At 47.2% G+C, this 21,174-nt stretch overlaps 10 protein-coding genes across 10 annotated transcripts; 5 read left to right on the top strand and 5 right to left on the bottom strand.

Moving 5' to 3' along the window:
- Nucleotides 1-424: 424 nt before the first annotated feature.
- On the bottom strand, nucleotides 425-1,245 carry N7509_006966 (germin family protein; the record flags this gene model as incomplete). The annotated part of the gene is made up of 3 exons (XM_056631603.1): nucleotides 425-852; nucleotides 905-1,050; nucleotides 1,103-1,245. The coding sequence occupies 3 exons, from the start codon at nucleotides 1,243-1,245 to the stop codon at nucleotides 425-427; spliced, it is 717 nt and encodes a 238-aa protein (XP_056487154.1).
- A 1,046-nt stretch (nucleotides 1,246-2,291) lies between these two features.
- N7509_006965 (putative secretory lipase) lies at nucleotides 2,292-3,776 on the top strand (the record flags this gene model as incomplete). The annotated part of the gene is made up of 1 exon (XM_056631602.1): nucleotides 2,292-3,776. The coding sequence occupies one exon, from the start codon at nucleotides 2,292-2,294 to the stop codon at nucleotides 3,774-3,776; it is 1,485 nt and encodes a 494-aa protein (XP_056487153.1).
- A 311-nt stretch (nucleotides 3,777-4,087) lies between these two features.
- N7509_006964 (C6 transcription factor) lies at nucleotides 4,088-5,410 on the bottom strand (the record flags this gene model as incomplete). Its single annotated transcript, XM_056631601.1, has 1 exon — nucleotides 4,088-5,410. The coding sequence occupies one exon, from the start codon at nucleotides 5,408-5,410 to the stop codon at nucleotides 4,088-4,090; it is 1,323 nt and encodes a 440-aa protein (XP_056487152.1).
- A 1,437-nt stretch (nucleotides 5,411-6,847) lies between these two features.
- On the top strand, nucleotides 6,848-8,563 carry N7509_006963 (putative pyridine nucleotide-disulfide oxidoreductase; the record flags this gene model as incomplete). Its single annotated transcript, XM_056631600.1, has 1 exon — nucleotides 6,848-8,563. The coding sequence occupies one exon, from the start codon at nucleotides 6,848-6,850 to the stop codon at nucleotides 8,561-8,563; it is 1,716 nt and encodes a 571-aa protein (XP_056487151.1).
- A 309-nt stretch (nucleotides 8,564-8,872) lies between these two features.
- On the top strand, nucleotides 8,873-10,887 carry N7509_006962 (putative general amidase; the record flags this gene model as incomplete). The annotated part of the gene is made up of 3 exons (XM_056631599.1): nucleotides 8,873-9,313; nucleotides 9,383-10,674; nucleotides 10,731-10,887. 3 exons carry the CDS (start codon nucleotides 8,873-8,875, stop codon nucleotides 10,885-10,887), a joined length of 1,890 nt encoding a protein of 629 aa, XP_056487150.1.
- Nucleotides 10,888-11,083: 196 nt separating this feature from the next.
- N7509_006961 (oxidoreductase, short-chain dehydrogenase/reductase family) lies at nucleotides 11,084-12,080 on the bottom strand (the record flags this gene model as incomplete). The annotated part of the gene is made up of 3 exons (XM_056631598.1): nucleotides 11,084-11,498; nucleotides 11,561-11,875; nucleotides 11,965-12,080. 3 exons carry the CDS (start codon nucleotides 12,078-12,080, stop codon nucleotides 11,084-11,086), a joined length of 846 nt encoding a protein of 281 aa, XP_056487149.1.
- Nucleotides 12,081-12,522: 442 nt separating this feature from the next.
- On the bottom strand, nucleotides 12,523-13,381 carry N7509_006960 (uncharacterized protein; the record flags this gene model as incomplete). The annotated part of the gene is made up of 3 exons (XM_056631597.1): nucleotides 12,523-12,570; nucleotides 12,618-13,248; nucleotides 13,275-13,381. 3 exons carry the CDS (start codon nucleotides 13,379-13,381, stop codon nucleotides 12,523-12,525), a joined length of 786 nt encoding a protein of 261 aa, XP_056487148.1.
- A 1,734-nt stretch (nucleotides 13,382-15,115) lies between these two features.
- Nucleotides 15,116-17,105, bottom strand: N7509_006959 (uncharacterized protein; the record flags this gene model as incomplete). Its single annotated transcript, XM_056631596.1, has 9 exons — nucleotides 15,116-15,592; nucleotides 15,644-15,735; nucleotides 15,760-15,818; nucleotides 15,874-16,054; nucleotides 16,105-16,335; nucleotides 16,399-16,520; nucleotides 16,577-16,686; nucleotides 16,736-16,858; nucleotides 16,920-17,105. 9 exons carry the CDS (start codon nucleotides 17,103-17,105, stop codon nucleotides 15,116-15,118), a joined length of 1,581 nt encoding a protein of 526 aa, XP_056487147.1.
- Nucleotides 17,106-18,541: 1,436 nt separating this feature from the next.
- Nucleotides 18,542-18,810, top strand: N7509_006958 (uncharacterized protein; the record flags this gene model as incomplete). Its single annotated transcript, XM_056631595.1, has 2 exons — nucleotides 18,542-18,673; nucleotides 18,763-18,810. 2 exons carry the CDS (start codon nucleotides 18,542-18,544, stop codon nucleotides 18,808-18,810), a joined length of 180 nt encoding a protein of 59 aa, XP_056487146.1.
- Nucleotides 18,811-20,410: 1,600 nt separating this feature from the next.
- N7509_006957 (Endoribonuclease L-PSP/chorismate mutase-like protein) lies at nucleotides 20,411-20,827 on the top strand (the record flags this gene model as incomplete). The annotated part of the gene is made up of 1 exon (XM_056631594.1): nucleotides 20,411-20,827. The coding sequence occupies one exon, from the start codon at nucleotides 20,411-20,413 to the stop codon at nucleotides 20,825-20,827; it is 417 nt and encodes a 138-aa protein (XP_056487145.1).
- Nucleotides 20,828-21,174: the final 347 nt, after the last annotated feature.

Below are 21,174 nucleotides of genomic sequence, written 5' to 3'. Positions count from 1 at the left end.
GTTCTCGGAGATGTTGAGTCCGAGATGTGAGTAATTCACCGTGAGCTTCGCGAAGCTACTAGAAGGATTAGACGACAAACGCAGCTCGGGGAGGCAAAAGCCCGACGGGAGCTCGGGCGATCTGCTTGAATCGGGACGACCTTAACTCCGAGCGGATGACTCACCCCCGCATTGATTACGCGTGCGCCACAAAACGCCACAGTTGTGGCGACCATGGGAAGAAGGCATTCCATGAATGTACAGTAATTAATTCTGCATTTCGATAATAGGATAGTCTGGTGTCAGGTGTTTCGATAAACTCTTCTATTTCTATTGCAATACTCTGCAGCCCCCGAGAAAATCATAAGACAAAATAGAACCAAAAAAGCGCGCAACGGAGTACAGTTTCCTCTAACTGACGATATAAAGGTCGCCTTGATATCGATCAAACCTGACGTTTCTGAATACCACATTTACTCAGGCATTCCTCAACCCTGATAAGCGTAGCACCTGGGATGGCATCCTTTACACGATCAATATCCTTGCCAGAAATACTCTGACCAAATGTACGGGCAATCACGTCATCAGTGAAAGAGAATGTTTGGTCTGCGACCAGGGAGATTCCAAAGTCCTCAGCTGTGAGCGCTGCCGTGAAGTTGGCGGGCTCACAGTCTGGGTTCACCTGTGTGTGGAACGAACCAGCCGGAAAGATGGTCATCATTCCGGGGTGGAGCTCGGTGCGGATGACTCGTTGCTTCTTATCAGAATCAAGAATGTTTCCCTCGGGCACCATTTCCGTGAGAACACGGCCAGATGTAAGAGCAAAAAGCTCGGTAGCACGAGGGTGAAGGTGAACGAAGCTCATGCTGCATGCTGATCAAATAATCAGTATTATAAATGATGAGAAGTAAGATAGCCGAATTACCTGGAAGAGCAGAGAGACTAAATGAGGTTCCATAACCGGTTAGAGCTGGAAAGCTCTTACGATTGGCGAAGGGGAGGTCTGGGTTCTTGCTAAAATCATAGACAAAGTCTTCATCCTTTGGAAGGAGTTGATAACGCTCGACAGTTCTGGTTAAGCAATTTAGCTTCATTCCACTAATCAGAACTTCAAAATACTTACGTGTCTGCAAGTTGCAGCTGAGCTGGCAAGCTGAGTTCGGGCGTTGAGCGTTGGGACACAAGTGTCGGCGCCGCATTCGCCGGAAGTGCAGTAACCAGTGCAACAACAAGCGCAGAGCGAAGAGCGAAATTGGGGAGAATCATGTTGATTAGAGATAAAGTTCGGAGCGAAGATCGGGAGGAGATGATAATAATGAGGATGGTGTTGCTTTGCTTGACTGGTGATTTTGTTGATTGAATGACCGGATGATGATGGTGGTCCGGACTCTTATATACCTCAAGCGACCATAGATCATTGTTCAAAATGAGCCAGAGTTGTATAGTATTCCAAATATCGTTCAGCTCGATGAAGGTCTGAGCCTCATTTGCGGAGTGCTTGGCATGGTCGTTTTTCGTTTACGAAGCTCAGCCATCATTTCAGCTTTGCCAAGAGACTTAGTCCATGCGATAGATTTAGTTTTAAAGTAGGATTGAAAGTGGTGAAAGGGTATGGTAGGGCGGGAAAATCGAATTTTTACTCATAGATTATGTTGGCGGTTGCCGTAGCTCATAGTGTCGCTGCCAAGAACATCAAATTAGGGTTTAGATTCAATGGGCAGCAACTTCAATGACAAATAAGTGATGAATAGAGGTTTAAACAACGCTTCAAACCACACAGACAGTTAAGCTAGTTCCTAGTGCGTAAGAAGTGGATACCTGGGCGGGCTATGTACCAGCGGAATGCCTGAGCGGATGTCGTATTGACAGTCGTATTGTGGGGGGGGGGGGCTTGGCTCGAGCGTATTTATAATACGACTTCTATGGGAATTATTGCGCTACCTTACAATCAGCGATTCCGTGTCGGCATATCTGCGCCCCGTTCCCACCGCTACTCACCATGAGCGTATTCCCAAGTGGATCTAAGCCACCTGATCGATGTCCATTTCCCATCAACGTGAGCACATTCTTCCAGAGTATCGTGTTTTCGAGTATAGGGTCAACAACTACGACACGCTTAGCTTCAAACTCCATGCCTTGACCAAGTATGACTACCGCTGGGAAGAGCATCATCTGTCGTACTCGGATTAGCCACGGCACAAGATGGGTGAGTATAAATCCCCGGGTACCGCGACGAAGAAGTTCTAAATCACAGAAAATTCCTACCACACTATACCCCAAGACAGTGGCCAATCACTGCCCAATTGACGATGATGATATGCCTCCAAAGACTCGCCATCTCGGCCATTGTATTGAAGCTAGTTGTGGCTCAAGATACAACCTTGCTTCCAACAATACATTCAACAGGATGGAATTCCAGCTTCGAGCTTAGTGCTGAGCAGCTCAAGTTGGCCAACCTGACAACCGATTATGGTGCTATAATCAACACCATCATCAATTTTGATAGGTCCCAGCTTGCCAATGGCGGGGCACATCAGGATGAATTCTATGATGTCCAGAATTTGCCGAAAGATCAATGGCCTACAGAGTCCGGAAGAACAATCAAGCTTCAGAAGTTCACCGATCCTTCGTCCTTCTCCATACCTCCAAAGACCGCCATGTCTCGGATCATATACAGTACCACCAATCTCAATGGGACTTTGATCCCTGCTTCGGCCTACATACTTTGGCCACATCACCCAAAGAGTTTCAGAGGCGGCCGCAACGCTTCGGCTTCGTCGGCACCAGTTATTCTATGGACACATGGAACCTCTGGCTTCTATGCCGATGGAGCTCCCTCGACGCATCGTGGCCTTTTCTACGAAGACTTTGTACCGTTTACTCTGGCCGAAGCTGGATACGCTGTTGTGGCTCCAGATTATGCCGGGCTTGGGGTTAGCACTTCTTGGGACGGGACCTTCATTCCGCACCAATACTTTGCTTCCGAGGCCGGTGCTGGTGACGCACTTAACGCTTTGAGAGCGGCCCAGGAGTCATTTCCTAAAGAGCTTTCAGATGACTATGTGGTTTTGGGTCACAGTCAAGGTGGCGCTGTTGCCTGGACCCTGTCGGAAATTCTGGCTAGAAAGAATCACAAGTTCCAAGATGTTGTAAAGCATCATCTTGGTACTGTATCGTTGGCTCCACCAACTGATATATTTTCACTGAGCGCTGGAATTGGGCCCTTTTTGGCGTGGATTGGCAAAGACCTCGACCAAATATTCCCGACTTTCAACCTCAGCGACTGGCTGACACCGCTTGGCACCAAAAGAACCAATCTTTCGAACCAAGTTGAGGGATCGCAGATAGTGTCAAGTTACTTGTTGAGTCCAGAAGAAGAGATAGTCCAGCCTGATTGGAAGGAGACCTGGTCTGTTGAGGCCTTTGGGAAGCTTGCCAACCCTGGAAATATGGATTTCAAGGGACCGATGCTTGTTCTACAAGGAATGGATGATCCCGTCGTGACATATAACATGACGAATAATGCAGTGGACAAGACTTGCAAAAATCACCCCAATGACCTGGAGTTTCTGAACATTCCAAAAGCGAACCACTTCGGTGTCATCAATGCTGGTAAACAAAACTGGTTGCGGTGGATCGAGGATCGATTCGCTAGCCAGCCTTTGGCCAGGCCTGGTTGTGTCAAGTCCAATTTGGAAAGTTTGATGCCCCAGGAATATTATCAGCTCACTGCCAATTCCTTCGTCTTATGGGCCGGAAAGCCGCAGTGGTCCTATGAGATCCCTACTGCTGCATGATTTGGAGCACTGCGGAAGGAGTAGATATAGTGGATTTTGATGCGATAATTTATGTGGCGAAATCAGTAGTAGTTATATTAGAGAGAAGTAGTAAACAGAATGAGTTTTATGTGTCGCATTTTTGATTATTGTCAATAGTTCCAAGGTTCAAATAACTAGAAGTTGTAATAAGGGCCTCGGGGCGTGTTTCATTTGCATCGTAACCCGGACATATCCATGAATCTTTTAAGCGACTTCGTGTTCATTATTCTATCATGTTATACTAGTGGATAAACTACATGAAATTAGCACCAACCGTCTTTTTGGTAGCTCTATATATCCGGCATCAACTCCATATTGACCAAGTACATGCTCTCCGGCCACCACGTTTCCATTGTATCCGGAGGCTGATTGAGCAGTTCCTGAGTTTTCATCAGTGACACAATCTGACCAAGTTCCCATCGGCCAATACCGCCAATCCACCACACACCATCCAATAACATGACTAGAACTAGCCAATGGGCGAATATGTCCATGGCTAGGAGATGTGTTGTATCGAGAGGCTGCATTTCACCCTTGGGCGAACCACGTGCCACCCAATCCCCAGTGTAGGCCTCAACAGACGATGAATCGAGCACCGACTGAACAAGATTGAGATACTCGGTCGGTGCCTCATTCAAGAAGGACATAATTGTTCGTCGAAGTGCCTTTGGGGCTGTCATTGAGGTGACACTGAGCATGTAATTTGCGACCCAAGGCGAGACTTGAGAATATTCACCAGATATTGTGGGTGTATCGTTGACTGTATTTGATTTATTTTTGATATTTCCTCCTGATAAAGCAGAAAACGCGCACTTTTCAAGTGTTGGTAGAGTATTCAAGCAAGCGTCGAGATCTAGATTGTGAAGTCTGAGACTTTCTTGACTCCGAAAAGAATCTGATACAGACTCCACTTTCCTGCGCAGCGATTCAAGAGCTCGACCGTATGTAGATGTAACTAAAGGAATGAATAGCCTTTTTGTATTTTCGGAAGGGCCACTCTGCGGTGTCAAGATAGTTGATATCGGATGTGGCGATGTAAATACGGTCGGGCTGATGGTGACATTTCGATTCATATCTGCATTCAAAAGACCACTGAGAACTGCGCTAGCAGCTGTGTGAGCGGCACGGGTAAATGTAATCCACTGTGAGTGTTGCGGAAGCACATCATTGGGCAATCCTTTCCCATTTCGTCTTGCAATCGCGGCAAGTCGAACTCGAATAGAGTGGCTCGCAGAAGCGTATAGTACCATTAAGGCCGCGTTTGCAAGGACGTTGTCATACCAACTTGAGTTTGAAACTGCCTCTTGTATATACTGGAGTGATGCCCTGTGATGGCTTTCGGCAAGCTCAAGAAGTCGTTGAACCTCCATGACGGTCTGGTCCGCCAAAGGAGTCTGCGTTGTGTTAACGATATCGTGAGATTTGCAAGCTGCTGCCAAGGCTATTAAAGATGACATCACAGGCTTGCTATTGAAAGCAAGATTTGGTATTCCCACAGAAAGGGCATAGAGATCGAGATCATCGAAAGGAATAGTTCGGCTTGTGTGTGCAAGATAGCGGCTCAGGAGGCTGAGCTCTGTCGCATCGAGGTTACCAGGCGATTCTGAGCCCATTGGAATCACCTTTCCATTCTTGTTAAAACTTGGAGATGAAGAGGACAACGAGGTTGGAGAAGAACCACGGGGCGAAGATTCAGGGACCGAAAGATGATCGCTCGAAAGCGCCAAGGGCGCCTCTGGCCCAGCAACACAGGGATCCGGAGAGCAAGGGTATAGTAACTTGGGAGCTGACACATAATCCAACTCATGGTCTTCTGATGTTCTTGGACTATTGCTCAGGTATTGATACTGGCAAGTATATTCTTTTTTGGCGCATCTTGAGCAATTTGGTTTCGCCTCGTCACACTGTGAGACTTGGTTAGAACATTGTGATGAACACATTATTTGTGAGATTTATCTTGCCTTCTTTCTTTGCTGCTTGCATCTGAGGCAGCCACCCCTAGATTTTGCGTGTGCTCTCCGAAGTCTGAAGTCTGTCATGTTGCCGTCACCCGCACAGTAGATCTTCGAATCTCGTATCTTCATAAACAGCGTCCTTCCAAGAGGTTTGCAGATGACTTGAAGAAATTGGGTCTCATTAACGCAAGGACGCTCGGAGATTTATAAGTTATAACTCAAGTTAATTTGAAATACTGTTCCCATGGACTCGTTCCCGTTTTTTGTTTCCTGGGGCTGAGATGGGAGGCTGATGCTGCCAAGCCCCCGCCCCAAGCGGATGATTTGGAATCACTACGGAATACCGTCAGCAAAGCCCAAAACCTGGAAACATCATCCCTAACCCATTCAGGTTTTAGGTTCATAATCAACGCCTAGGTAAACTGTCATAAGATAGCGGCGAAAATGCTTTTCGATTCAAATCTGACATTTAACAATGTTCAAATGCATTTGATACTTGTACAGTCACAGTATGCAAGTACACAACTGGCATGCTTCAACTTGATAGGCTTAGAGGGGTGGCCTGATGGTGGAGCATGCCGATTAATCTGCAAACTGGCATGCATCGACATCACATGACTCCCTGCGATGCTGTATTTGAACAATGCCCCTCCCTCATTTCAATTCCTCCTTTCTTTCGATTTTCATAGATTTCTTTTTAATCAGCTGAGAATGCCAGCCTGCCATGTGAAGAATCAATGCTCTGCTCAGAGCTCCTGATTCTCCCGATCGACTCTAGTGGCACGTGCAGCCCGCACCTCACCGATGGCCCCGAAGGGTTCCGTAATTCCCCTTGAGGTATCAAGGAAAACTACACTTCCATAAGATGGCCACGGGAGCACGAGAATCCGAGATGGAGTGGGTTGTGGTGGAGCATCACGGAAGGGTTCGTTTGCGGTCCCGATCCGACTCCTTCCTTCATGAAGTCATCCATCTGTAAGCGGAAGTCAATAATCAGTAAATTGTTCCCTGGGCTTTAATACTCTGGAAACTCCCTGGAATTTTGACTCACCATGTAGCTGTGATTTCGATTGACAGCCAATATCTCCAGTAACCATGCCCCTTCGATTGCGCGCCATGCGCGCCATGACCAGGCCTGGCGTTGTCTCTTCCCAGCATGCTCCTCTGTGCAGGTCTCCCAAGCCACATAATTCTGGGCCGACTGAACGCAAAATCCTCGAAAGATGTTTCGCGACACAAGTTGAACACTCCGATGCTGGTAATCAGTCTGATCACCAGAAAGAGCGCGTTGTCATTCTTGGATCCGGATGGGGCGGATATACCATGTCACGCCGACTATCACCCAAAAACTTCTCGCCAATCATCGTCTCACCCCGTTCATACTTCGTTTTTACTCCTCTCCTTACAGACACGGCCAGCGGATCATTAGATTTCTCCAACATCGTCGAACCGGTACGAGACCCTGGCGCCAAGGTCGATTTCATTCAAGCCGCAGCTCGATCCGTCGATCTCAAGAAGAAAACTATACTTTGTGAAGCAACAGTGGTGAAAAGTGGTGTCACAGAGTCGCCGCGCACCCACGAAGATGAAAGGGAAACCGAAGAGGGCCCGGAGGCCAGCAACAAGCAGCCGATACAATCGCGCCGGCTGTGGGAGAAAGGCGAAACATTTGAAGTTCCATACGATAAGCTGGTCATCGCCGTGGGCACGGTGAGTCGCACTTTTGGTACGCCGGGAGTCCGACAGAATGCAATGTTCTTCAAGGATATCGGCGATGCCAAACGGGTGAAGCGTCGTGTACGCGAATGTTTCGAGCTAGCTGTTTTGCCGACGACAACAACGGATATGAAAAAGTGGCTGCTTCATTTTGCCATTGTTGGTGCCGGTCCAACTGGCACCGAGCTCACAGCTTCACTACGTGACTTCATCTACAAGGATATGATCGCGCTCTACCCGGGTCTCCAAGGGCTTCCGAAGCTCAGCCTCTATGACGTCGCGCCGAAGGTACTGTCTACGTTCGATGAATCGCTTTCTCGGTATGCAATGAAGACGATGAGAAGTGAAGGAATTGACATAAAGACCTCTCATCATGTGAAGGGCTTACGCTGGGGTCCACCTGGTGCGCTTCCGCCTTATGAAATGGACCCAAAGCGCTGCTTAACCCTCACCACCGAGGAGGAAGGAGAAGTCGGCGTCGGCATGTGCGTGTGGACAACAGGCAATGCTATGACCAAATTGGTAAGCCAGTCGCTGAATGAAGTGAATGAGTTTCCCGAGAAGTCTGTGTTCAAAATGGACCGAAGCTCTGGTGCGACATCTGCAGAGCAATCTTGGGGATTCAAGAAAGTCCCAAAGACGGGGGCGCTGCTCGTCGATGGCCACCTGCGGGTTCAGCTACAAAACGACGCCGGAGATACGGCTGTATTGAATGATGTCTTTGCCCTGGGGGATAATTGTATGATTGAGACTGGTGCACCCCCAGCAACCGCCCAAGCAACATTCCAAGAAGCCAAATGGCTCGCGTCCCATCTGAACAAGGACGACCTGACTCACACGTCCCCCTTCTCATTCCGCAACATGGGGACACTAGCCTACATTGGAAGTGAGAAGGCATTGATGCAGATCCCCCACGATATGCACGATGTCAACAAGCGCAAAAGTTATCTCCCCGAAGGTATCACCGGGCGGATGGCTCGGTTAGTTTGGAACGCTGCGTACATCACCATGAGCATCAGCTGGCGCAACAAGATCCGAGTGGCATTCAGGTGGACTTTGAACAGATTGTTTGGACGGGATGTATCTCGGTTTTAAAGAACTGTAGATGATGAAACAAATAAACTCTCCTACGATATCTGGTTTCCTTCCTGCTACATACGTAGGCAATTATGGTGAGGAGGCAATTGATGATTCTATTCAACTGTAGGGTACGTGACTATCTAGGTCCTCCTTCCACGTGACCGTCACACTTCCTCGACGTTTTTTTTTTTTTTTTGAAAAAAAAAGTAATAAATTGAATAAATCAAATAAATTAACCAAAAGACTTCTTTGAACAAGAACACTTTATTCAAATTCACCATGAAATTTCGATAAGCATGTTCAAAGGGTCCGAGTCCCGCACATATGGGCGTCTTCAATCGAATCGGCAGTTCCGCCTGGGCCGAGGCTGGTCTTCTCCGCACTCCCCGCATCCGCCAGAGTTATTTCAATGTTGCATTCCGCAACCTTCAACCTTCACTTTCACCCTTACCCATCATGGCATCTCAACAGCCCCCTTACGTGGCAATCGCCCAGCGCAAACAAAACGAATTGGCTGCCTCCATTCCCTCCGAATGGCAACTTCCTACCGAACTCATTCCTGAGGGCATGCTCTCGCCCGCGGACTCTGTTACCGAAGGCCCAAAGCGATATGGCCGAGTGAACGTGATGGAGATACCTCGCATTTGCGGTATACTCACATCAAAGGAACTAGATATTACAGAGAACTACGATGTCCGAGGGTTGGTTTCTGCGATGACAGAAGGTCAATTGAAGTCGGAGGAGGTTACCCGGGCATTCTGTAAGGTGAGAATTCGAGACAAATGCTCTTAACTTATCCGGAAAAACAAATCGGCTGACCTATTTCAAAAACAGAGGGCAGCCATCGCCCATCAACTTACACGCTGTCTCACCGAACCATTATTCGATCGGGCCTTACGTCGCGCACAAGAATTGGATTACTCACTGCGGCAAACGGGCAAACCCGTCGGACCCCTGCATGGTCTGCCGGTTTCCGTGAAGGATACATTCAACGTGAAAGGAGTTGACTCGAGCATTGGGCTATCTGCCTTGGCATTCAAGCCTGCCACAGAGAATGCAGCGCTTGTGGACCTGCTACAATCTCTCGGTGCCATCATCATCGCCAAGACGAACATCCCCCAGACACTGGGGACTCTCGACAGTTGCAACCATCTCTTTGGACGAACTCTCAATCCTATAAATCGACAGTGGACAGCTGGAGGCAGTACTGGAGGTGAGGGCGCATTACTCGCGATGCGAGGATCCATGGTCGGCTTCGGCACAGATATTGGTGGCAGCATTCGCGTACCAGCGATGTGTCAAGGAATTTATGGCTTCAAGCCGAGTAACGGTCGTGTTCCATATGGTGGCCAGGAGAGCGGCCAACTAGAGGGCAAAGGTCGGATTGCTCTGCAACCTGTGGCTGGCCCGTTGGCCCGCTCGGTCGCGGATCTTGGAGCTGTGATGGCGGAGATTGTTCCCCGAGCCGAATTATTCGGCGAGGATTGCATTCCTGGTTCCTGGCAACCTTTTTCTGTACCCCAATCCCTGACTCCCCCACGTAACTTCACCATTGGCATCCTGAAAACGGATGGCCTTGTCACACCACTTCCGCCGATTGCTCGTATTCTGGATGAGGTAGCAAGTCAACTGCGCCGGACGCCAGGTGTCGAAGTTGTCGACGTCCCTCTGCCGGCTGCCTTGCCAAAATGCCAGGGCCTGGCCGGTCGCCTTATGGGCGTCGATGATGGGTCGAGCATGCTAGATAAAATCGAGAGCATGGGCGAGTCTCTTATACCTTGGCTACAGGGTCGCATGAAGCGCGGGAAGGCTCTTACCATCGATCAGCTAGCTCGGCTACAGGCTCAGCGTGCTGAAGTCGAATTGGAAATGTTGAAGATGTGGACTCTATCTTCATCCAATAAGGGCCGGCGCATCGATGCTATCATCTGTCCTATTGCACCGCATCCAGTTCCACAAATGGATCGCTACAATGCTGTGGGATACACCTCCACCTTTGTTTTGCTGGACTACCCTGCTGGTACTGTTCCCGTGCGACCTTTCGTTGAGTCGGATTTGGAACTTGGGCGGGAGATGGACGCACCCGTTCTTGGGAGCTGGGATAAGGCGAATCGACAACTATGTAAGTGCTGATATCGTCAATGTGTTATCCTGGAAGCCAGATACTAACATCTTACCGCAGGAACGAGAAGACTGTCGATCGCCGCGTGTACCTGGATTCGCCACTTAGCGTTCAGGTTGTCACTCCCAAGCAGCACGACTACCAACTCTTTCAAGCCATGGAGATCGTCGACCGGGCGGTACAGGGAAAAACCGGCTTGCCCAGCGCAAAATTGTAAATAGTTTATGATCTATGTTTGTAAATACTACCATAATGGTTCAGGTCATTTGAACAGCACTATGGTTCAGTGCAGTAATTCGGTATCGATGCCAGTTATAATGAGGTATCAAAACCATGCTTGTTATTTTACGCCAAGAGTGGGTTGATTTCAATGCTAGGCCTATAAATCATCAACATATCAATCAGGATACTAACTAAAGTCTACCCTTGAGGACTGCACCGCCGTCAGTTGCAATAACAGCCCCGTTCAAATGACTTGAAGCACGCGAAGACAAAAACACGACTAGTCCTGCAATATCCTCGGGTCGACCCAAACGGCCGTTGGGTGAGTACTCTTGCAGCTGCTCTAGCCCACCCTTGAGCTCGATCAAGCCACTGGCCATCTTCGAGGGGAAGAAGCCCGGCGCAATGGCATTGGTCAGGATATGCCGAGGCCCCAACTCAACAGCCAGGTTCTTTGCCAGGTGAATGGCAGCAGCCTTAGAGGCGGAATAGCTTGGCGTGGCGTTCTCTCCAACAGTTCCAATGCCAATACCCGCCACGGAAGCGGTGACAATCACGCGAGCGGGATCCTCGAGCGTTGCCTTTGCTTCGAGGAGCGGAGCAAGTCTATGAGTTGGTGTTAGATTAGAGAGGCCAATATCATTAACGTGAAAAATGGAGAGACGTACTTTTGGATTGTGTAAAAGATGCTCTTGACATTCAAATCCATCACCTTGGAGAACATCTTTTCCGGGTGGGTATCGAACTTCTCACCCCAGGTTGCACCTGCATTGGCGAATAGGATATCGACATGATCTGTTGTTTTACCAATTTCTGCAACCAGCCTATCGAGATCTTCCATGCGGGAGCTATCGGCAGGAACAGAGATGGCCTGAGCTCCGGGTCGCTTGGAAGGCAACGCGTTAAGCGCCGCGACAGCTTCGTCGCAGGCATCCTTCTTTCGGGAAGTGATATACACCTTGGAGCAACCAGCTTGTAGGAGACTAACATTTAAGTTAGGACCATCCAGGTAAAAAATATTTGCTTCGTGGGTATTGTGTCTTTGAACATCTCAATCCAGTGTTGAACTTACCCCGAGGCAGCATGAAGTCCCAACCCACGTGAACCGCCAGTCACGACGGCTACCTTCCCCTCGAGGGAGAAGATATTCGAGAAATTGGTCAATTGAACCTGGTCTGCGGCCGACATGATTTCCTTGGTATGTAGAGATAGATGCAGGAGGGGAGGTGTTCAAGTTAGGATGAAGTTCGCATCCGGGCCAGGGTATATAGTACACCCGCGCCGATTGACCGAGGCTCGTCTGGTTACATGCCGAACCCCGCAACTATGTGGATTAGTAATCTCTTCCCGCTGGAGAATATTTTAGGAAACAAACCATGTAGGTTTATAGTTAAGCAAGATTATATTTTATGGTATTCATAAAGCCACAATTCCAATGACTGGAGAACCAGATACGCTGACCTATTCGGGGTGGGTTTGCTTTGATGGCTGAATAGTGACGTTTATGAGAAAAGTTCGACATGCTGAACCATGTCCTAGTAGCATAACATCAACTGGATTTTGGTTTGGTCCAATTATTTTGGGTCGAGTGAATGCTAGCGCTCGTAGAATTTCAGTTTTTAGATTCAAATTAGATAATGAGGTAATCGTCCTGAGACTCTCGTGCCTTCGTATCCGTCTGTGAAGAATTAGACATGGTAAAAATTTAGGACAGGGGGAATTTACAAAGGAGGTCCATAGGATATTGCGAGAGTCCCATTTTGGCTGATTCGCACGACTTTCCCAGACTTTGTGCAGTAACATTTTTGGGAGATCATTACTGAAACCGGCAATAGACCTAATGGCATCAAGTCTTAGCAAGATGTAATGGCGTGAATGTAAGGAGAGGGTATCGGTTCCTGCAATAAAGAGTGGAAAAATAGCCAAGTCGATCAGGCTGGATGGAATCTCGGATACCGCATCCAATACAGCTTCCACTGACTCTCGGATGATTGATACCTCGGCGGGCTGCTCGGGCGACAAAAGCCGGGATGTATAGAGAAGAAATGCATGTCGGAAGCTTTCGTATACTGCACCCCAATTGGACCCATCATCTGGCAAGTTCGAATCCGGCAGCTGCCATGAATTTATACTCAGATATACACCCATCAGGAGCTCTTTGTATTCGAAAAGATCCATATTCTCCATCTGATGAGCCTTTGCATACTCTAGAGCATTCCCTACCACGAGGAACAGCTCCCTCGGACATCCATTTACCTGCTCAAACTTTGATGTGCTAAGAGCAACAATTTTTCTGCGTAGATCTGATGAGACGCAAAGCCGTTTCGGGTCTGAAAATGATCGTATTATGTCCAGCCTGATAAGAAGTTAGTGATGTTTTACTCAATGATTTCGAATGCCGACCATGCTAGATTTCCAAGAAAAAAGATAGCCCGTTCGTCCTTAGCTGTTAAAGTCTCTGATAGTCGTAGTTGGTTACAAACTGACATAGCGCCCGTAATATGGGCCCCATGCGTTGAGATACCCGATTCACAGATCTTCATCCAAGATCAGAAACACGCTCTTGAGGCTCTCTGAAGAATCAAAGCAAAGGGGGAACATTGAAGACCTGGAGTACTGACATCGTGGAGGAGGAGAAGTTGGATTGTGGCGAAAAGTCCATCTCTCTCATTCTCATGTGATTGCGGGGATATAACATTCTGGATGGTATGTATTAAGCAATTAATACACCTGAGTCGATATTCATCGGCAACTTCACGAAGGTCATCCTCTCCGATTGTAAGGGCTCTATGACAAGCGGAAAGACCGAGCACCGCGTAAAGTACTCCGAGCTGCTCATATGCCAACGGTAGGACGTATGATCGGTACGGATTGTTGGTGTCGGCCCCGGAGAGCATGATTTGATGGGGACATATCACTTGGTCGTCTGGAAAGTTAAGCAGTCAGTATAGAAATTGATTTTAGTCTTTTGAGAGAGCGAAAAATACAGTGTGTTAGGAGTGACTGCGTCCGGGTCATTATGAGCAAGTCATTTAGTTCCGAGGTGTGGCTAGGATGGCGCGACGCAGGGCTGCTATTCTCAGATAATGAATCAACCATCAGGATCAAGATCCCAAGATACAGATTCGTGTAGATCCGCCTCGGAGCTAGTCCCGTTTCTCGAGCCCTCATTTGTTGCCTCTGAAGAATTGGCCTCATTGGGAGATTCCTCTTGGAACCGAATGACATGATTGAAGATTGTTGATTCGCGCCTTTGAACGCTTTTTTTGCTCGTGGAGGTCACGCTGCGGAACCGGAATTTCTCAGGATAACCTTTACATTCCAGTCCTTTGGCAGCACATCGCCTACATGTAGGTCTTGTTCGGTCACAGCGCCGACATTTTTCGCGGCAGGTTGCGCACACCGGATCTGTCCTCTTCATTTTTTCCACAGTACTTTGAAAATTTCGGCGCACAAATAGTTTCTCGGCATTTATGCTTGTAGAACTGCATAAATGATAGCGCGAGAATGTGGAAGCCAGAAGCTTTCAGGTTTGGCATTTTTGACTTCAGTTTGAGATAGCATTCCACGTGATGTGATATAGGTCGGTCGCCAAACTTGAGAAGAATGCGGGAAATGTGGGATGGGGCAAAGATAGTGGCTCTAGAGTCATGAAAGCTTCACCCCATGGTACGTATCTTCATACGTAGGGTTTCGTATGGGAGGTGAGAACAAATAAGGTGGAGAATCGTGGCCAAATTGGCTCTAGAATGCGGCGTCACCTGCCTATTTAGGTTGAAGGGGCCGCATATCATGACTAGCTTTGTCCAATGGGATGGTACGGTGGATACTGTAATTTAGAGGAATCGTCTAGGTGGAGTTACGGAGTAATCGCGTTATCTTTCGAGTAGCGTACGCATTTTCCAATTCTAGTTAACCCTCCCTTCCCCATACTACCCTGATAGGACGAGCCCGACTAATTTGATAATACCTACCTAAGTGGCAACTACCCCCGCGGATACGCAAGGTATTTATCGGTTATGAGACGTATATTTCAGTAATTCTTCTCACTAATGGTTTAATGCTACGTAATAGCCAATGCGACCAGAACAAAAGCCGCCCGCATATGATGGGTCTATCATATAATAGCTTTCTCCTGGAACCACACTGGTGGGAGTAAAACATACTTGTAACTTAATTCTGATGGAAACTAGGGTTATAACAATCCGAGAAAAATGTATAGATCAATCCTGCTCAGCTTGCTTCATCGCCTCCCAATCGATACGCGGCCCTTCAAAAGAGGCCCTGCCAGAGAAAAGCCAAATTGAGTTGATGATAACAAAAACTCCCACCAAAATCACAGGGGTATAGTTCATGGACTGGAGCGAGACAGGGAGATTTGGAGGCATACAAATCAAAACACCTAGCAGAACAATCCAGAGGGTCGAAAATATGTTGCAAAATAACCCCAACCAGCCAAGATTGACCGGTCGACGAGGCAGAACATTGCGGCCACGAACCAGCAAGATGCTTTGAGGTACCGTATATGATATGTTCAGGAAGAGGACAGCCGATGTGATAATTGAATTGAAGGCTGTTGTTGACGCCAAATAAAGAAGCCCATAAATACAAGTAAAGATGTATGCGGCTATTGTTGCATTGAGTGGAAACTGCAATTTGGGATGAATACGAGAGAAGAAGTTCGCGAAAGGGACCCCATTCTGTGTGTAATGTTAGCTGCTATAAAGAAATCCAGGGAAGATAATACTTACATCTCGGGCAAATGCCCATGCAATGCGTCCGGCGGTCACCCACTGAGATGGCAGACACGCTGAGCTTTTTGTTAACCGCATGAGTCTTCGGGCTTAGAAGTAGTAGGATCACTCACAAGTGTAGATCACGAATAAGAGAATAAAGAGACCAAGAGTGACGTTTCTACTTCCGGTTCTGTGAGAAGGTGAGTTAGAAATAAGCCATGAGTGTGGTCAAGCCGGAAACCCACACTTGATAGATTAACTCAAGACTTGGAAGTGGTGCAGTTCGTACGGCATCCATATCAATTTGAAATACCATGAGAACGACAAAAAGAGAGAATGCGGTAAAAAGGCCAATGAGCATAGTCAAGATCATGAGTTGAGGAATGCGCTTTCCTGGCCTGGGCATCTCCTCGGAGATATGGATGACTTTGTGATGGGGTTAGCTTTGGCCGCAGGACGTCTCAGAGAGCACCAACCTCCATCAATACCGCCAAAGGCGTACATGGAATTACTAATACTGAGTAGCCATGCTGTACCCGGACTCCAACCACTGTTTCCCAGTCCGGACTCCACCAAGAAGGAAGTCGGCATCCGACTCTTGTGCATTACGAGTGCAACAATGAAAAATATTAGATACCCAGCCAATGAAAGATAGAGAGACAATTGAGCCATAGCATGCATTCTAGCAGAGAAGAAAACCGGAATCACTAGACGGATTAGTTGTGAAAAACCAGCAGTTTGTGTTAAAGACTCGGAATGAGAAGACCTACTGGTGATTGTGGAAACAGCCACATATATACAATATGTTTGCCATTGGTTTCCAGCATAGCTAGGATAGCAAAAAGCCACAATACCGTTGAGAACTGCGGCCCCGAGAGAGATACCCGAGCATCTTGACACGTGTTAGTTGATATGGCAGTGAGAGAAGGGAGATAAATGTTATCATACGTCACAATCCACCAGGCAAGCATCGATATCCAACCAACAGTGTACGCAGCGTAATTTCTCGTCTTTGCGGGACTGAGGATATAGCAGAAATGGTATTGTCCCCCACTTGACTTTTTACTTGTTAGAACTTCGATTTACTCTCGATGGTGGGATCCATACCGGATAGGCAGAAGCTAGCTCTCCTAGCCCGATAGCGACAGCGCACTGGGCGAAGAACGCAACTAGTAAGCTGAAGATGCATGTCTGTGGACCTCCATAAATCAATCCTTGACCAAAGCAGCTCTATCACAGAGGTTAGTATGGGTTGATCTCTAATTAGATGATTGTAGACAGTGCGGCTCACCAAATACCCAATCCAAGAATTCGTGATTGAAAATCCAAGGCCAAGTGCCGAGGTCCAGTCGAATTGACGAGGCATGGCGGCTTCGTGGCCATTTGCCCGAAGAATCGCATCGTCATCATCATCTTTCTTCGTTGCAAGTTCATCTTCCAAGACACCATGCCCTATGCTGAAATTATCGGGCGGCATGCCGTCATGTTTTGTCGATTTAGTAAAAGGGTGGTTCATTATGAACACGAGTGGTTCGTCAGAAAGAAGGAATACCTGGAGTCCTTGCTCTGTGATATCTGAAGGAGAGAGGCAGAGTTTCTTTCAAATGCATAACTGTGGCAGGATCTTGTATTTATCGATTCACTATGTCTGGGGCACCAAGGGATGTCCAAAGGCCAGTCGCTGAACAATTACCCCAAGGGGGAGCATGATAAGCTTACCCCGCATTGCAGACGCGGAGCCGATAGGGCACCGATTATAGAGGAAAGGTTTCCACGGGTGGAGCAGCTGAGTACATTGCCGTGTTGGACCAAGATTGACCATACTCAATTGAGACATGAGCCCGTATTGGAACCTCGGATTAGAAATGTATACAAGTCTCAGTAATTCACTTCAGGATGTTGTAAATATTCCCTGACTTGCCATCCTCTAATTGAAGGTTATATTGGCGAAGACACTCGAGCCTGAATGTCCAGGTGTATAAGGTTGGATGAATTGCTACAATGGGAAGTTCTTTCAACACATAGAGAACAAGGGATGAAATATTCCGAGGGCTTCATAGAGTACTAGTCGGCTGAACCTGGCTTCTCAACAGACTAGCAAAGTGTAATGGATGGTGGCTTGGGGGCGGGCGTCCGTATTCATGGCGATAGGGGCATCGTGAACGAAGTAGTAACCCACATCTCGCCGCAGTGAAAAATAAAAGAAGATTATTATTGGAGTCGCTGCCACGGAAGGGCTTTAAGGTTATTATTTCGATCGGCATGAATTTATCCCAGGAACGGTCAGGTTTCGCTTTGTACCGCATTGAATTGCTCGCCGGATGCGAGTTCTTTGAGTACCCAATTTAATCAAAACCAGCAGCTTACGAAAAGTACTCTTTTGCCATTAGGAAAAAGGAGAGATTAGGAACATAAATTCTTCGTGTAGAACACTACCCAAATGTGAATAGAACGACATGATATTTGCAGTAGATAGCCCGCAAGAATCAAAATTTGGATTTTCTTGATTCTGCTGCTCACTACAAGTCATTTGCAACTACAACCGAGTCAATAAATTAGATTTGGCCCACTCCAAGCTCTAGGACTCATGCCCGATAGAAATACTGGGAGATATACTAAATGGGGTAGATCTTTCAGCAGGCAACATCATACCGCGTATAGCAAGGAGTCCAGCTAAACGAGTGTCATTGGACAAAGAGTATCTACATGCTGCTGGTATGTGATATTCTATTCCAAGCCACAAAAATGCTTAAGCTTATAATGTTAAGCCTCACAAACTACTACAAAAGTTTCCAAGCAACACGTTTTCACCAAGGCGCGACTCTTAAGGTCTCAAAAGTTTTTCCATGTCACAAAAGTGGCACACTTCAATCACACAATTTCGAGAAACACTCCAAGGAAGATGTTATAGAAATGACTCTTGAGAACTCCAACACACTCGAAGCAAAGGTCAATGCCGAGGTCGTGGACAATCCTGAAAATGCCAGAGATTCAACCAACGTGATCAAGTCTGCCACTCCTGGATACTCCAAAATCGGGCAATCTGTGAGCATAAGTGCACAAAGGCTCCAAGCGTAAGTTCTGGATTAAATAGCACAATAACATATTATTGATCTCTAAGTTTGAATTCATAGGTTATTGCACACATCCGCGGGACAAGACTGCGCTCTAGGGAGCATTGAATATCTCGCTCACGCACTGCACTTTCTTCTTGCAAATTGTCAATGGCAAAATATTCATAGACTTCTAGGATACCCAAACAATTGGTGGAAAATTATCAACAGACAACCGGTGCCTCGCCGCCTCGATATCTTTACCAAGCGACAATATCCCGCTCTTCTCAACCTGTCTTCCCTCTTCAGCAGTGCGCGTCATACTTTGAGACTGTTTGGTCTCTTTTCTATATTGACAAACATTCGGAGGGAATTTCAATATTCAACAAATAGCAGTCTCATTGACGGTATCAATATTTTCCAGGTCTTCACCATGGCGTCCTATCAGCTTCTCGAAAACATTGGCCATCTCGCGTCGAACAAGATTATTTCGTTAGAAGCGATTGGAATCAAAGCTAAAGCCAAAAGACTCTACATCTTGGCAGCAAGAGCATTATTTTTATATTTTTTGCTTGAGCTGATAAAGCTGAGCAAGGAAGCCTGGCTCGTCAGAAAAGGCAGAAAAGGAGCCCAGAGTCAGATGCCACCTTACCCAGGAAATATCGGATCAGAATATAGGCAGTCAAGTTTGACAAAAAGCCTTGATGGCGGGGAGAATCAAAATTGGAGTAAAAGACTGTGGGCGAGCTCATTGTGGGGAGTTTTGTGTTTGTATTGGAGCTGCGGGCAGACAGTTCCGCTCGTGGAGGAGATGGCTGGTGGTGTAGGTTTTCTGGCCGACTTCTTTACCTTGAGAGACACATGGATACAAACTCGCAAATAGTACGTTAATTGATCTGTCTTAAAAGACTGCTCTCTCGCAGCTAGCTAGTATTTAGAAATGAACCTTTCAAGGAAGTAGAGTTAACTGATTTCCAAGGTTACTATCTTTCTGAAAAAGAGTACTACTTGAAATTGGACATGCAAGCAGGCATGATACTATCTGACTAATGGGTTACATTGGTGACCTTGGATTTCTATATAATCTTTTTTATTTTTCAAATTTATCCTACTCCTTGTAGTAGTATCCATTGATGTCGCCTGGCACCTATTAGGAGTAATCGGTTTCCGTGGGGACTCGAAGGATACCTATTCTCTCCTGGTTGCTTCTGTGGCCTCGGCTTTGTCTTGACGCCCTGAACTTTCTGGAAATGTTAATTTCCAGATTTTGGTATTTTGCCACGGCCACGGCGAACTCGTGGTTTCCCACAAAGAATTCGATCAGGAATATTCATTCCATGGGGAAGAGGACCCACTTCTCACTGTTTCGGAACGATCGGCAGTGGGGATACCGAATTAGGAAGCTCGGCCAGCAGTGCCTCATTTGGACATTCACCCAACCACCTGCAGCTGTAATATACATTATCGCTGGAATTTGAGTTCATTGGACTATTCAATAGGGCATGTGAGAATAATATGGGTGATTTCGACCGATTCGATTTCGTTCTTGATTCATCTCAACTGATGAAAGGACTGTGCCAGCTAACCTCAAGAAAGAACCATTCCCAAACCACTACACAATATTCAAATTTGAAATTGTCACAGTTCCCAAATCCCTCCTTCCCTTCACCAAAGATTTATCATTATCTGCCAAGTTACTATTCCATCCTACTTCACATCAAATAACAACATGCCGGGAATTGAATACTTTCAGGCCCCAGGCCGGCTAGGCGAGATATTTGAGGCTGGAGGCACCTCAAACGTTACCAAGGTCCCCTTGCATGGAAGTCTTGTCGTGACAGGGGGTCAGCCCGGTTTCGATCTCGAGCGCGGAGAGTTAGTGACCAGCTCACTAGAGGACGAAGCTGATGCGTGTTTCAACTGTGTTGACGCAGCGCTGAAATCTGCCGGGGTTGCTGGTGGACTTGCGCAAGCACACAGATTCACTTGTTTTCTTAGTGATATGCGCTACGAAGCCGCTGTCATGAAGGTTTGGCGGGCGCGAATGCCCAACCATAAAGTACCTTGGGTCACTGTCGGCGTTTCTATGTTGGCAACTCCAGCTATGAGGGTTGAGATTGCCGCCGAGGCTCTTACAGATGGCTAGTCTTCAAGCCACAGGAGTGCTTAGAAGATTAAAATATCTGCTGTTAGATCAGGAGACAAGCACTGGCCCTTAGGGTCCAGCAATGTGTCATACTAGCCACATTGAGAGGCATTAAGCAGATTCATGTATTCCGATTAGTCGTCATGTTCAGAATATAACTACTACATGAGCGATATACTACGTAGCTCCATGATTGTTCTAGTTAGACCCGGCTCGGGGGATTGATTTGGAACGGCGGTAAATCAAATACAAATTGGGCCTAAATATTTCTCGCCAAAGGCAAATATCCCAAAAACCTGGACTTGAACATTCGCCGGTGCTAACCAGTACTACTCCATGGAAGCTGG

The sequence above is a fragment of the Penicillium cosmopolitanum genome (genome assembly GCF_028827165.1).
Source record: "Penicillium cosmopolitanum strain IBT 29677 chromosome Unknown utg000008l:1.0-4398992.0:1.0-4402845.0, whole genome shotgun sequence".
Classification (NCBI taxonomy): domain Eukaryota; kingdom Fungi; phylum Ascomycota; class Eurotiomycetes; order Eurotiales; family Aspergillaceae; genus Penicillium; species Penicillium cosmopolitanum.
Note: the sequence above shows the minus strand (reverse complement) of the source record. Positions and strands in the feature narration are given on the sequence as shown.